Genomic DNA, 15,424 nt, shown 5'->3' with positions numbered 1-15,424 from the left:
GAGCGCAATTGGTGGACTTTTGAGGACTGGGATAGTTCTGGAGATTAGTTGCTTGCTTCTTTTAGTGTATCTCTATTCGACTGGTCTCGGGCTTGGAGACTCATATCTAGTGATTCTCTCCCTTTGTTCCTTTGTTTTCTCTCTTCTTTTGTAATCAATAAATTCTTCGTTTTCTTCTCTTCTTTGTTTCTTTCTTTTCTTTGTAAATTTTGGTTTGCTTTGTGCTTTTCATGCATAAACTAGCCTTTTGCATAAATTGTGGTGTCTTTGGAAGGAGTTGGTGGACTTTTGAGGACTTGGACAACTCCGGAGATCAGTTGCTTGCTTCTTTTAGTTTATCTCTATTCGACTAGTCTTGGGCTTGGAGACTCACATCTAGTGATTCTCTCCCTTTGTTCCTTTGTTCTCTCCTCTTTTGTAATTAATTTTCTTCTTTGTTTTCTTCTCCTCTTTGTTTCTTTCTTTTCTTTGTAAATTTTGGTTTGCTTTGTGCTTTTCATGCATAAACTAGCCTTATGAATGTACGTCTTTCTTACTTATATATAAAAAAAACATATAATTTGGTATCACATGCAAAAATGAAATCCTCTAAATTCTTTTAGTGTGATGACATCTTATTGCCTTGGCATGCATTTTGCATCTTGGCGAGAATGATGTACACCACAAAGTGTTCTTCTCAGCTGAGACAGCCTTTCATTTTTGGTTTCACTAATCTCAAAATTTTTTTTTCTTCATTTTAAGAAAATTTCAATGCATGTGTATGGGAAGGGAATAAACAATACCATGCTTCAAAATGTGCTACAAAAAATTTAGTTTTGTAGTTGTATAAGAAACCAAGCAGGCCAAGGGACAACCATATTTAAGGGCATATGTTGAAGCTATGACATCAGAGTTGAAATTTGATAGGACATTAATTTAACTGTTGATATTTGTAATTACTCTTATCTCCCTGTGGTCCTTTGTTGCTGCAATTGATGAATTGTTGCAAAATATAGAACCCTAGGACATCATGCTTAACTGATTCTTTGGCAAGTAAACTTGATCATGGGTCAGGTGGCACACCCCATACAACAAGCCTGGTTATCATTTCACGGGATTGGGCAAATATGTGGGGTCATGGAGCTGGTCGGATTTAAAGCCTTAGGCAGAAAATATAAACAAATTGTTGAGGGTATATATTGAGTCCCCCTCCTCCCTTTTCCCCTCTCCCTATCCATAAATAATGCCTTTGAAGCCTTCTGGAGGTGCAACCTTGAAGTTCTCTTTCTCTAGAAATGAAACTATGAAAAATGTATCTTTGAAAATGAATTATGTTGTGCGTTATTATTATTATTTTTGGGTGAGTATAAAGGGAGCAAAGAAGCAAAAGTGTTCTCCCTGTAGGCATTAGGCTTAAAGAATAAATAAGAGGCTTAGGCTGGGCTCCATTGAGCGGGCTAGGGCTGGGCCTACGTTTCAACATTAGGTCCTATCTCCTGGGCAGGCCAGGTGCAGGCCTTCTTGATTGTGCCTGAATCTAGGCTGAGTCCTGCCCTAAACCCAGCCAGGCCAGCAAAATGGACAGGTCTATTTGTGAGCAAGGGCTTATTTAAGATATGGTCTCATTGCAAAATGCAGAATTTTGAGTAACACTGTTAAAAACCTGTTGGTCATACCAGTATATATCTGAATACTGCAGATGTGTAGATGTGACTGGAGCCTACAGTGCTCAAATGACAGAGTTGAATATAAGCTTGACTGCAATAGGCCTTTTGTGGACTGCGACTGATTTCATTGCAAAGGGGCTGGTCCATGGGCCTGTGGAGGAAAAGGAAACAGGTTAAATTGCCTTTGTAAACTTATTAGGGCATAATTTTCCTTTTCTGTATATTCATAAAATTTGACTTCTGTTTTTGCTTGTGTAACTTTTCTGGAACTTCAGATGTGCATTCTATTCCAAATCAAACAGATGGTGAAAATGAAGAAGAACAAGCACTTGTCATTTCTGATAGTGTGAATGACCAAACTCCCTTGATAAATGTGGTTGACAGTGACAAATTACTGTTCTCTGTTTTCTCGTTACTTCAAAAGCTGGGAGCTGATGAGAGGCCAGAGGTAGGATATCATGTCTCTAATAATGAATTTTTTTGTACTTGTTAGAATTATGTGGTTAAATAATTAAATCCAACATCTGCTAATAGCTTAAGCTTTTGGAGAATCAGTAATTTAATGGTATCAGAGCAAGAGGTCCTGAGTTTGATCCCTGTCTCCTGCACTCTACCTCTCATTTATAATCCCACGTGTTGGCCTCACCTTTTAAAGGTAGTTTGAGCCCACATGTGAGGGGGAGTGTTAGAATTATGTGGTTAAATGATTAAATCCATCATCTCCTAATAACTTAAGTTTTTGGGAGAATCAGTAATTTAATAGTACTAATAAAATGTCTTTCCATTTTTATTGGTGATTGATCTAAAAAGAAAGGCCATAATACACCAATTGATGGCACTAATGTTGCAGTAACTGATGTCCTAGATGTTGTTTCTTTGATGCTTCTCCTATTTTCATAATAGAACATGCTTGATGATTTATCACTTATAGCATCATAAGAGTATTAATGGTGATGCAAGGGATGTGATGGGCTGTTTGTGCATGGTTTAGAAACAATGAAAGGGCTGAGTTACTTAGAACAAATTGATAGGTGGATAAGTACCTCTGCAAGAGCACTTAGTTCCAAATAGCACACAAAGGCTAACAATTCATTCAATTACCAAAACTGATTTACAAAGAGCTTACATTCTCCTACTTATACTAGTTGTTTGGCATTGGCAGCCTCTAGATGGTTGATAAGTGTCTAAATCCTATAGGCTAATGCTTAAGAAATCTTCTAACTAACTAACTAACTAACTAACTAATTAGTTACAAGTGGATTAGGATATAGGCATATAGTTGCTTGAAATGCCCTGCATCAAATGGCTTAAAAATTAGTTCAGTTTGCTTGAGGGTGCTATTAAGTTTCCTTTGTCAGATATTTTATCATCTGAATATTGAGGCCTAGTTTGGTGTTGCAATGTAGTGAGCCTTCTCTTCTGTGAATAACTTTTGGCAAATTCTGTGCGTGTTTGTCATCATATAAAAAAGCACTTTGTGCATCCGATAAAAGCTGAAGAGTAGTCAGAACAGAGAGGTTGAAAGTTGAGCTTTTCCAGATTTTAAACAACTTTCTCTTACACTTCTGATTGCATAATTATGTATTATCTGTTGCAGTTTTTCCATTTATTTTTGCATGTTGGCTACATTTCCTGCCTCCAATGAAGGTGTTTGTGTAGCAACTACACTGTTGTGGCTGTTTTGTAAAATAGTTTTTTAATTCATGGCTAAATGCATTCTACTTTGCAGGTCAGGAATTCAGCTGTCAGGACACTTTTTCAAACTCTTGGAAGTTATGGGCAAAAACTATCAAAAAGTATGTGGGAGGATTGTCTTTGGAATTATGTTTTCCCTACATTAGATCGTGCTTCTCACATGGTAAGCTGAATTGGTATTTTAATATTAAGTTCAGAGCTTTTTTACTGTCTGTGCTAATCTATTTTGATTACCCCCCTACCCCCCTCCCCAATATATTAGGCTGCTACTTCATCAAAAGATGAATGGCATGGGAAAGAACTGGGAACTCGTGGAGGAAAAGCAGTTCACATGCTCATACATCATAGGTAAATGAAGTTTAGAACCTTAACCTTGATTCGGAAACTTTCTTATCTCCCTCAATTATGCAAACATATTCTTATATTTGATGAATTTGCAGTCGAAACACAGCTCAGAAACAGTGGGATGAGACACTTGTACTGGTCCTGGGTGGAGTAGCGCGTATATTACGTTCTTTCTTTCCTTTTCTCAGAATCTTAAACAATTTCTGGTCAGGTAGGTTCACTTTCAAATCTTTCTGTATCATGCATTTTATTGTACTTTCTTTTTCTTTTCATTTTTTATTTCTTTTTATGAGTACCACAAACATCAGATCATGTTTCGTTTCTGCAGGATGGGAAACTTTGCTTCTTTTTGTAAAGAATAGCATTTTAAATGGAAGTAAAGAGGTTGCTCTTGCAGCAATTAATTGCTTACAGACAACTGTTCTTTCTCATTCTCTTAAGGTAATCATTAAGCTGACAGATCTAGAGCTTCTGTTTTATTTGTAAGAAGTAAAATATGTTTGTCACATAAAAAAAAAAAAAACGTGTTCCTAAAACTTCTACATCATCAATGATGCATTCTTTGAATTTTAATTAATATATATACAAAAGAGTAGCATCAATATGATATGCTCATTTTTTAGCACTGAAAAAACTGCGTGAATCAGGGGAACTTGCCGAAACCATACCTTAACTCAGTACTTGATGCTTACGAGTTTGTTCTTCAGAAGTCACCAAACTACAGTGAAAATGCAGCTAGCAAGGTCAAGCAGGAGATTTTACATGGACTTGGTAATGCATTTATTCAACTTGGATTTTTTGTTAGATTCTGTGAATGCTCATGCATAATATGTAAGAAGCACAGACACAGCAACTGTATTGGACAATAATACGTTGGGGACACGTCTGCATGCATTTCTGTGGCATATTGGGAGAAAAAAGTAATTTTCTATTCTGGACATGGTCATGACACCACACTTTCTCTCTTGACCAGCCATCAGATCTCTGATCGCATGCGACAGAGTGCCAAGGATGATGGGGTGTTAATGTTTTCTACATAGAAAGATCCCTTCATTTTATATGGTTGATGAGCTCAAGCTCCAAAACTTTTTTGCATTTACCTAAGGGACTGATGTGAGGAAGATGAATTTCTCCAAGAAAGTTGGAGAGGAGTTGATTGAGAAAGATCGGAGAGATCATTGAGGAGGGGCATCGGACTTGTGAATGATTCCCCATTGGACTGAAATTCCCTGCTATAAAGTATGAAGTTACAGGGACCAAAATGCTTTGGTGTAAGTATGGAATTATAGTGGTCATGCACCTGCTCTCGAAAGGACTGGCTACCATTTGTTGGCCCAAATTGTATTTTTCCTTTTCTTTTAATTTTTAAAAACCACAAAGGCTTTTCAAAGTTCAATGGAGCACTGGCTGTGTCTACTGACCAAAAAACCTTGTTTTGCAGCTAAAACTACCATGCGTCACTGGGGTTTTTATTAAATTTAAATACAAAAACAAAACATTCAAACATTTTTATTGTTGTTATTATTCCTAAAACCTAAAGTATGCTTAAAGATATATAAATATACCTAAAAATATAATTAATTAATTAATTACTGTGTCTCTTTCCTGTCATGTCCTAGTCTTTATAAAATGTTGTTTTGCTGTGTCAATTGTGTAGTGCCCTGCATCCATGTTTGTGTCTGTGCTTACACCAAGCTCGAATGCAAGGAAATGGGGTATTAGATATATATCCTAACAACTAAGCAGAGTCTGTCTACGATGTAATTAAGGAGACTGTTAATGTTAGCTACTACAGTAGTTGTGGTTGAACCATCTTTTCAGAGTGCTTATGTTTTTCTTGATTTGTACAAACAGGAGAACTATATGTTCAAGCACAAAGGATGTTTGATGATAGCATGTACACACAATTGCTAGCAATCATAGATTTGGCGGTTAAGCAAGCCATAATAACTACTGATCACTTCGAATCTGAATTTGTAAGTAAAACTTTCGCACTGAACCCATTTCCTTGTTATTGTGCGTTTTTATTTTTTGGTTTGGTTTTTTAATTGCACTGTAGCAAGTATTTCTTGTTCATTTTCTTCTGTAAAGTTGAAGGATCTTCATAATTTCTCTGCCACCTTTGAGAAAGCACATGAGATTGTTTGAGAGTTATTGGTTTTACATAAGTTGTGTTTGTGATGTCAACAAGTAATTTCAGTGCTTTACATGAATGGAATGTGATACACGGCCCATACCAATTTCCATGTCCCTTCCTTAAATAATTATTTTCTTTCACATTACCTGGGTTTCTTTAGGATCCTAAGGGTCCACTGCATAAAGAAATTCACTGTAGGAATCTGTTTTGGCCTTCTTGTATTACCATTTTCTGTACTTTCATGTATTCTTGGCAAGTTTTGTTGGTTTAGCTGTTTGAATTATACTCTAAAATTGGGTCTTGGTCTGTGTTTTATATGGTAGAAGTGTAGTACTATAGTTTTGTAACAGCTCCCTTCACCTTTGTCTTATGTTCTCTACAAAAAGTGAAGGGAAGTAAGAAGAAAAAAAATAAAAATAAAATAGAGGAATGAAACTGGGATAAACAACATTTGAAATTAAGCATAGAGGTGAATTATAAGTTGGCTTACCAATTTGGCATACCAGTCTAGTATAGAGCATGAATTTGCCTCCCAAAAGTAAGAGTCCTTGTGGCCCTCTCATAAAGCTCTTCCTCTACCTTGCTGTGTGGGCTTAGGAAAGAGAATTATTATGTACATGTAACCATTTTTATCCAAGTGGTGTTACTAGTTACAAGAACCCTCAGAGAATATAATACTATTTTTTGTGAATTTCAACATATGAAATTCTTTCCCTTGAATTCTATGTTGCGCCTCTAGGGAAATGTTCCACCTGTACTACGCACTGTGTTGGAAATCTTACCTTTGTTATGTCCAACTGAGGACATTTCTTCAATGTGGCTTATTCTTCTTCGGGAGCTTTTGCTGTATCTTCCAAGATCTGAGTCTCCCTTAGAGAATGAGGAAGATGAGTCAGAGCACACAAGTGATCATATTCCAGGTATGAAAAAAAACTTGATGGAACCTTTAGTTTGATTTTAGTAACAAAAGGTTTAAAATTCATGCCTTCATTTTTCACAGATGCCCACGTGAAGATAAAAGATGATATACCTAACGGTACTACATCCATATCCCTATCCAAAGTAGAAGCTACATCTCTGAGTTCTGGATCAACAACAGCTTTAACAGAAGGCATCCCGAGTTATCTGTTTGCTGAAAAGCTTGTTCCTGTAATGGTAGATCTTTTTCTACAGGCTCCAGAAATTGAAAAGCATATCATATTTCCCGAGTTAATTCAAAGTCTTGGAAGGTACTACTAACTACTGTAATCTGTTATGCTGATTTTGTACTCCAATCACACTATTTTAGAGAAGTGGTGGTTTTTACATAAAAGGTTAATGAATATACTATAGGGGGTTAATCTATTAGAATCTGATTCTAATAGATGAGTAATTGATGGGCCATGTGTGAACAATGACAGCACATTTCCTTTATAGTGACTGTTGTAGTGTATTTGATGTAATATATACAATGAATAATATGTATGACTAAATCGTTGATAATATACATTAGGTTGAGTGCCATGCCCCCTTATTATCATCCTTTTTAATAACTGTATTATGTATTCCATGTTTGTTTTAGGATTTAGACTACCTGTGCAAGTGCTTAACCAGATCAATTGTTTGCTTTAGGTGTATGATGACCAGGAGGGACAATCCAGACGGTGCACTATGGAGATTTGCTGTTGCAGACTTCAACCGCATTCTGGTTGATGATGTCAGCAGATTAACCTTAAATGGTGGACCAATTTCAAGTATCAGTAAACCTGCACGAACACGTATCTGGAAAGAAGTTGCAGATGTTTATGAAATATTCTTCGTTGGATATTGTGGGAGAGCTCTTCCTTCCAATTCTCTCTCACTTGTAGCACAAAAGGACGATGAGTTGCTTGAGATGACCATCTTAAACATTCTTGGTGACAACATTCTTAAGTCACCGATTGATGCCCCTTTAGATGTAATTTCCTCTCCTATCATTTTATTTATTTATTTATTTATTTATTTTTTATGGTAGATAGAAATTATTTAACCAAAATGTTCTGATAGATATGATAGGATTTGAACCTATGGTGTTTGCTCCATGATAATTGCTCTTTATCATTAGGCCAAGATACTATCAATTGGGCTAACTGGACCCAATCATCAAATATATATATACTGGACCCACTTATGTGACCAAAACAGTCTGTGAATATATGTAGAGTGTAGTGGTTAGATTGGAGTGATTTTAAATCCCTGGGCCTTAGCCCTGCTGTTAAATAGTGGGGTCGGGATTGGGGTACATTTTGTGAAATGAAGGTGACAAGATGATTATGGACCATCTAATTTTAACATTCCAGATCAGACATGGAATTTTTCTGAATTTTTTATGGTCTTTGATGTTGAGAATTTCCTAAATTGGCTCATCTTCCCCTCCTAATACTGTTGCTGTTATTCACAGATTTTGCAACGACTAGTATCCACCTTGGACCGTTGTGCGTCACGCACATGCTCGTTGCCTGTTGAGACTGTGGAACTTATGCCTTCCCACTGTAGCAGATTTTCTTTAACTTGCTTACAGAAGTTATTTTCCTTGAGCAGGTAATTTATTGCAGAGGTCGATCCTTTACTTGACATATTAGTTTTCAATAATTAATTATGTGAACATTGAGTGTCATATTGCTTTGATATCTAATGTAATGGTTGACCATATGAAGAGAACTTGTTCAAATTCTGGTCTTCGGGGTAATTCCGGACTTCCAGTCTTTGATATTCTTGATTAGCCGCTTTACTGGAACCTGAATGCCATTGCCATTCTTTTTGTCACAACAGGTGACTCATGAAGTTATTTAGTATGACATTAATCTTTTAAACGAAATAAATGCCAGTGATTGGTCAGTTCCATCAACTAGAATAAACTTGTCTTTCTGCAGCTATTAATGTAAGACTCTTCCATTAGGCAACCTCAAAACCTGTACTTTTAAAGCCTTCTGTTGTTACTTTCAATTGAAACATCTTTAGAAATCTACAAAGCTCTGTTTTCCAATGCATTTTTATTCCAAATTTCACATACTACTATCTGTACCTCAGTTACAGCAAAGAAACCAATCATTGGAATTTGACAAGATCTGAAGTCAGCAAAATCTCAATCATGATGCTCGTGACCAGATGTGAGTACATCTTGAACAGATTTCTCACTGATGAGAATGACTTAGGTGCGTGTCTTCTTACAATATGTTGGGTTCCTCTAATGTTCATTTCACCTTCCAGATTATTCTCTTCTGAACCATCCTACTGTTCCTGCAGGTGAACGCCCGTTGCCAGCAGCTAGGCTCGAAGAAATAATATTTGTCCTTCAAGAACTGGCACGTCTGATTATTCATTTAGACACAGCATCCATCCTTCCTTTGCATCCACACTTGAAAAGTGGCCTAGCAGAGGAGGAAAGTCAAGACAAGCGTCCTCATCTGCTTGTTCTATTTCCCTCCTTCTGTGAGCTTGTTGTATCAAGGTAAGAGAGAATATCTTTCAGCAAAAAATTTAGTCACTAAAAAACTGGAGATATCTGCCATGTTTGAAATAATGTCAAAAAAGGAGAATTTATAAGGTATGAAAAAGGATGATGCCAGTAAGGTGCCACGATATACCTCGGCCACAATATATACAAGAGTTAAAAGTTATCATGATCTGCCTGGAACTGTGATAAGAAATTAAACATGAATTAATGTTTCCATGGAGTAGCTTATCCTTTTGATCCTTTTGATGAACAGGGAAGCACGAGTAAGAGAGCTAGTGCAAGTACTTCTCAGGCTCATCACACGAGAATTGGCACTTGAAAAGGTTAGCTTAGCCAGCTGAGTTGTGGAAGAATACACTTCTAAATGATTTAAACCTCAGTCACCTCACAACGTTATTTGTTTATAGAAGATTTAGGTCAGGAATTTTTCTCATCCTCCAATATTCAGAGTTGTATAGTAGTTTGTACATTATAGGGAAATTATCAATTTTGTTGTATATGATGTGGCGATTTTTTTTGAATTGTGAGCATGAGGTTAGCATTGGTCCTCTCTTTGCATGCAAGAGATGTATACAGTCCTATCGATTAAAAGAAAAATATTTTTGGAAAGCTTGCAACTAGCTCAATTTTGAGTAAGTTGACAGTGCAAATTAAAAATTAATTGAGCATGAGCTGAGGTTTCACTTTGTTTCTGTGCTTCACAATTACTTGCTACAATATTGAATTTTATAAAAGCTTAAAGCTACCCTGGAGTTTATAAATTATAATCATGAATATCCTGCTTTAGTTGAGTTGATTATGTTTTGCTGCACTTTGTTCAGTACTGTTTATCTCTTGGGTTCAGTTTTGATATCATGTATTTTTCTCTTTTGTCTCTCTTGGATGGCCGAGCATTGATGTTTAGAATAACAGAAGAAGAGAAGGGGTAAAGGTTGATTCTTTTGATGTTGCCCCACTGACATGTAACACAAGTTAAATGTGTGATGGGTACTCTATTCAAACCTTTAGTAAATAGTGTTGAAAATGAGGATAGCTATTGAAAAGAACAAGTTATCCTAATATTTCAAAAAATCTTAATCCTAAAAAAACGTTCTTTGCACGCTTAATGTATGTACTTCTGTATATACTGGTTTTTTTTTTTTTTTTTTTTTTTTTTTAAATTTAAAAAAAACTAAAGTCACAACTGAATATGATATGCAATTGAGGGTATGTCAAGGCATGCAAGGAAAATGTGCAAATAAAGCGAACAAGAGTAAACGAATAACTGATGGCGAGAGCCATCAATCAAAGACAGCCAGCCCAATCTTCTCTTATCTAAAATTCAATGAGCAACATGTAATCCCTAAGAACGACATTGGAACTATGAAATGTCATCCAGTTTACCAATGTTGTGGAATGTGTTCGATACTGGTCTGCGAAGAGAAACACCATCAACTTATTTATATTAGCATTCATCAGAGGTTATATGACAGACCAAGCAACGCTTTGCCTTAGTTTGCCATGTATAAGGAGGTGGTTGAGCCTAGCAGGCCCAAAAAGGACTGGAGTTTGGACCATCCTGGGAGCCTTTGGGCCCGTGGCAAAGTCCATCTTCTAAGGCTCGTTAGAGATGAGATCTATCACCTGAAATAAATTTCGGCCCAAATTCCATGGAAGACCTCAGAATCCCTTTAATGGGTGTCGACTATTAGCCTTCCTTGGTCATCAAATCTAGGAGGGTCATTTACGGTCATAGCTGCCTCTCCAAGGGCACTTTTCCTTGACCAATCGGTTGATACGGTTCTCTTAAAAGAAGAGTAAGCCGATCGGCGATTGCCAATAACTCCTTCGTGTCAACATTTATTGCAACCCATCAACTGTCATTGATCATATCTCATAAGCTTACAATTTTGGGGGCAGCATCTCAATCGATGAAAAGGAACCAAATCCAGGGCTCTGCTTGCCTTATAAGCATCCATAGTCAAGCATCTATAGTCAAAAATTGATTAATAATGCAATCTTTTAATAGATGTGATAGAATTTCAACCTAGTTAATAATGTAATATTTTTAATAGATATGATAGAATTTCAACTTAAACTATACAATCAAATAGAAAAATTCCTAGGATGATTCAGGAATTTGAAATAGATCCATGGGAGTAAGGAGTTATTATTGAAAGATCTAAAACTGGAAATAAATCTTATAAATTTTATGAATATGGAATCATAGCCTAAAAAAGAAAATATAATCATGATCTAAAAGAAACGTATCCATTAGAAACATAGTATAAAAAAAAAATGGATCGATTGATTCGTTCTAATTCATTGACTAAATCTTCTGGGAACTTTAAAAAGAATTATTTTGATTCAACATTCTCTGTTTTCAACTTGCCTAGTTGACTTATATATATTTGTATACCAATTAATTACATACTATCCCTAGTTACTTGTATCTCTTTTAGGAATCATAACCGATTTCATAAATCTATGGAGTTCCTAAAAGAATTTTTTTATTATTCATTATTAATATGAATCAAGGATTTCGTATATAACTAGAACGACCCTCACAAATTGCAAATACTAATGTGTTAAGAATTAATCGGATTGAAGTTATCACGTCATCATTTACTGGGATCGAAATATCAGCGAGATTTGGGTCACAATTTGTATCGATTAAACAAATCGTTGGAATTCCGTCCTCTCTATGATGATCTAATATTAATTTTTGGTATAGGCGGAATTTAAATCCCAAATTCTTTTATTCGATGACAAAAAACTTTACATCATAACATCTTTAACTACTTCCCTCCAATAATAAGATCGAGTTGTGCTAAATATCGTTCTTTCTTAGTAAATAACCGAAGAACCTTCTCAAATAACTTATCTACAATATTAATTATATTTCTAAAAAGAGTTCTTTGAGTAGGAGCTCAATAGCCACCCTGGTACACAGCCCTAGAGGAGGTGGAGGTTGTCGAACCTAACCACCTAGAGGGGGAGGAGAGGGGAGAGGAGGCTGAAGTATTCATCCAAACATATCATTAATGAATTTAAAATATAATCTAAGAGGAGGGGAGAAGTGGGATCGATGCTCAATCTTTCTATGCTTGCAAAGCAAGGTTGACAGGTATATATGAGAACGACCCCAATCCCTTCCAGTCAAGATTTTCAAAGCCGAGTACTGTGCAAATTCCCATTGTCTTGAGATTCAACTGAAAGCTAGGGAGTCATGCATGTGTGGTGGAGAAAGTGTTGGTATATTTGGGTGACTATCTACCTGAAGTCTCAGACCAGGTCAGAGTCCTCTCTCCTAGTAGTGGAATTAATAGACCCCAATACAAAATGGTAGAACATTCTGCTCATCCAAAGGTGTTTAACTAGAAGGACGTGGAAATAATTAGCAAAATCCTAATATACCAGAATTGTGAATTTGGGCTTACATCAAAACTAACCTAAAGATGAGATTTTTAACTAGTTGATTAAAACTCAATTTATTCATACTCATTGATTATGAGACAAGGAGATAAGAGAGAGAGAAAGGAAAAAAGACCTACTACGGCCACAATAGTAACATAAATCAAGTGAGGCATGCAGTAATCCAAAAAAAAAAAACTTTGTTTGGTTTAAACCCCTTGATCAGCCTCTCTCCCGAGAGATGCTAATTTAGTCTGGTTGATCCTAGCGGCTGCTGCCACGGATGCTGCCACGCCTGTAGGATGAGTGGTCAAGTATGGATCATTCCGCATCTCTGCACCGGTCACCCCCTCAGCATCTCGGCGTGTTACTGGTCTGTCAGATGGCAACTTCGAAGTTGCATCCTGCATGCATAAAAATGGTGTTATTTAGCACTCACCCTTGGTATGAAACTCTCTTTAATATCGGCAAATAAATTTAAAAAAGCACATTTCATTTAATCTTCTTATTTTGTGAAAGACATATCAGACTTTGGATTATTTGTTTTACAAGTAAATTCTACAAAGATATGGCAACATTGATGTGAAGTTTTTCATCGATTTTAAGAAATAAATTAAAATTTTTAAAAAGTTACTAGTAGATCAAATGTGTATGACTTGGTAACATTGACTTGTAATTTAATGAAACTGGATCATTCTTTTACAGACACTCCAAATGTGAGCATAATATTATCTTTTAAACAATTGAGATCAAAATTTTAACTCATCAAAATTAGATAGTGTTTGTAACTTCAAAAGACAAAATTTTTTCATTAATTAACACCAATTAAAATAATACCCCCTTTTTTTTCATATATTTGGTAGTAACAATATTAGTGACAAGTATATTGGGTTTTCATTCTCACACATTCACAATTTTAATTCTCTTTTTTATCACATCAATTTATTTGTATTAAAATGTTGATATTTCTATATTAATTATAGATATGTGTATGAAATATTAAATCTATCTGTGAAATAACATTTTCTCGTTAAAATATATTACTGCTAGAATATCGGTAAGTTTTGTCTTTTCCTCGGTGCTTGTTGCTCTGGCATTTAAACTTGCAGCTGACTGGGCTGCGGCTGCAACCCCACCTGGGACTATGTTGATTCGCCCTGTTGCTCTAACTTCGGCTGCCTGAATAGCAGCGGCATCACTCCGGTCCACGGGCTTCTGCCCGGCTGTCATGGCAGTGGCTTCAAGTGCTTCACCAATTGTGATTGCACCACCACGCCCACCATCACCACCTGATTGTTCAAATATGGCTGGTGGTGCCAATGGAGCTCTTTGGCTGTATTGATCAACAACCTAGACTCATCAAAATATTACACATTTCAATCGATTAGGTACCAAAAAAAAGTTATGCACAAGAACCAACATAGACAACAGGATTACATTGTTATGCACAAAATAAGCAATGGGAAGCCTAGTGCACTTGGACGATCCTTCCCCCTCTCTCTTTTCACACTAAATTATTAAGGTATATCCTTTTATTGTGTGTTGCACTGTTTACAAATCAATCACTGCCACATCTCATTAACTTTACTTGGAGAAAGGTATAGATGAAAATAAAATGAGTTCATTTTTCTATCATACTCACGAAAACTAAACCCACAAAGTGCCACATCTAAAAAAAAAATTAGTAATTTTTTTATGTAAGAATTAAAAAAAAAAAAAATGATAATTACCATAGGAAAGGAAGAGTTCAAAAATATTTGAACTCTGAATTTGATAAGTATTTCTTGTACGAAATATTATATTTAAAATGATATTATCTAGTAATTGACTTAATAAGTTGAATTTACAAAAAATTAAGTCTATCACAAGACAAATTTTATGACATGACAAATTTCACAATTACATGCTTAAAAAAAAAAAAACTTGTAGAATTTATTGTGCCTGTCTAAATTTTTTTTTTTTCACAGTCTGAGTTGTTCAATGACTGGACCAGTAATTTGAGTTTGATTTCAGTTTTTAGGGGGCCAGCAGGGCACATAAGACTTCAGTTTGTGTATCAAATAGACTCACATCATATAACACACTATACATGGAAGATATATATATATGTGCATAAAATTAAACTGTGTTCAAATCACCTGTCCGCCGATTGACTCGGTAATTACACGCTTCCCAGGAAGATCAGTCTCGGTGATACTCACACCACCAAGGCCTGCATCATAACTCATATCATTATGATCCACAAGGCCAGCTCTCTCATGTTGCACATGGCGGCTGATTGCATGGTTGCGGCTGCACCACCCTTCTGGATATGCCCAAGTATGGTGTTCTCCGCCGTCTGCATCAGCGCTGCATCTCCTGGTGCCACTGTCTTCTCCGCAAGTTCTCCTTGGATTGGGAATACATCGCCATATTTGATGGGTTCTTGCTCAGACCGCTGTGACTGTTCTTGGCTCATCTTTCTACCTTTCTGTTTGTTTTGATTTCTGGGTTCAAATTTGAAGTTTAGTCTAGATCGAAAAAGTGTTAAAGAGTGAAATGGGCTAGAGGAGAGAAGGGAATATGAGGGTTTGGGATTATTATACGTCCATGGGGCATGCAACTTTTGGACACGTGAGTTTCTGTGAAGTGAAAGGTGGCAATATTTGGAACAGAGTTTTGGGTTTGCCAGAACACTTGGCGAATTCTTAGGAGTACTTTTGGTTCCAAAGTGTTTTGTGGGAAAGAGAGTTT

The 15,424-nt window shown here is 36.2% G+C and overlaps 1 protein-coding gene and 1 pseudogene across 1 annotated transcript; one reads left to right on the top strand and one right to left on the bottom strand.

Moving 5' to 3' along the window:
- Window positions 1–1,647: 1,647 nt before the first annotated feature.
- Window positions 1,648–9,646, top strand: LOC115955906 (protein MON2 homolog). The gene is made up of 15 exons (XM_031074300.1): window positions 1,648–1,818; window positions 1,922–2,094; window positions 3,376–3,504; window positions 3,604–3,689; window positions 3,782–3,897; window positions 4,015–4,127; window positions 4,334–4,457; window positions 5,541–5,662; window positions 6,563–6,743; window positions 6,824–7,052; window positions 7,435–7,759; window positions 8,243–8,382; window positions 8,872–8,996; window positions 9,088–9,292; window positions 9,552–9,646. The coding sequence occupies exons 1-15, from the start codon at window positions 1,713–1,715 to the stop codon at window positions 9,637–9,639; spliced, it is 2,262 nt and encodes a 753-aa protein (XP_030930160.1). The 5' UTR covers window positions 1,648–1,712; the 3' UTR covers window positions 9,640–9,646.
- Window positions 9,647–12,804: 3,158 nt separating this feature from the next.
- Window positions 12,805–15,219, bottom strand: LOC115954485 (annotated as a pseudogene).
- Between the last annotated feature and the right edge of the window lie 205 nt (window positions 15,220–15,424).

Source organism: Quercus lobata, chromosome 8 (assembly GCF_001633185.2).
Source record: "Quercus lobata isolate SW786 chromosome 8, ValleyOak3.0 Primary Assembly, whole genome shotgun sequence".
Classification (NCBI taxonomy): domain Eukaryota; kingdom Viridiplantae; phylum Streptophyta; class Magnoliopsida; order Fagales; family Fagaceae; genus Quercus; species Quercus lobata.
Note: the sequence above shows the minus strand (reverse complement) of the source record. Positions and strands in the feature narration are given on the sequence as shown.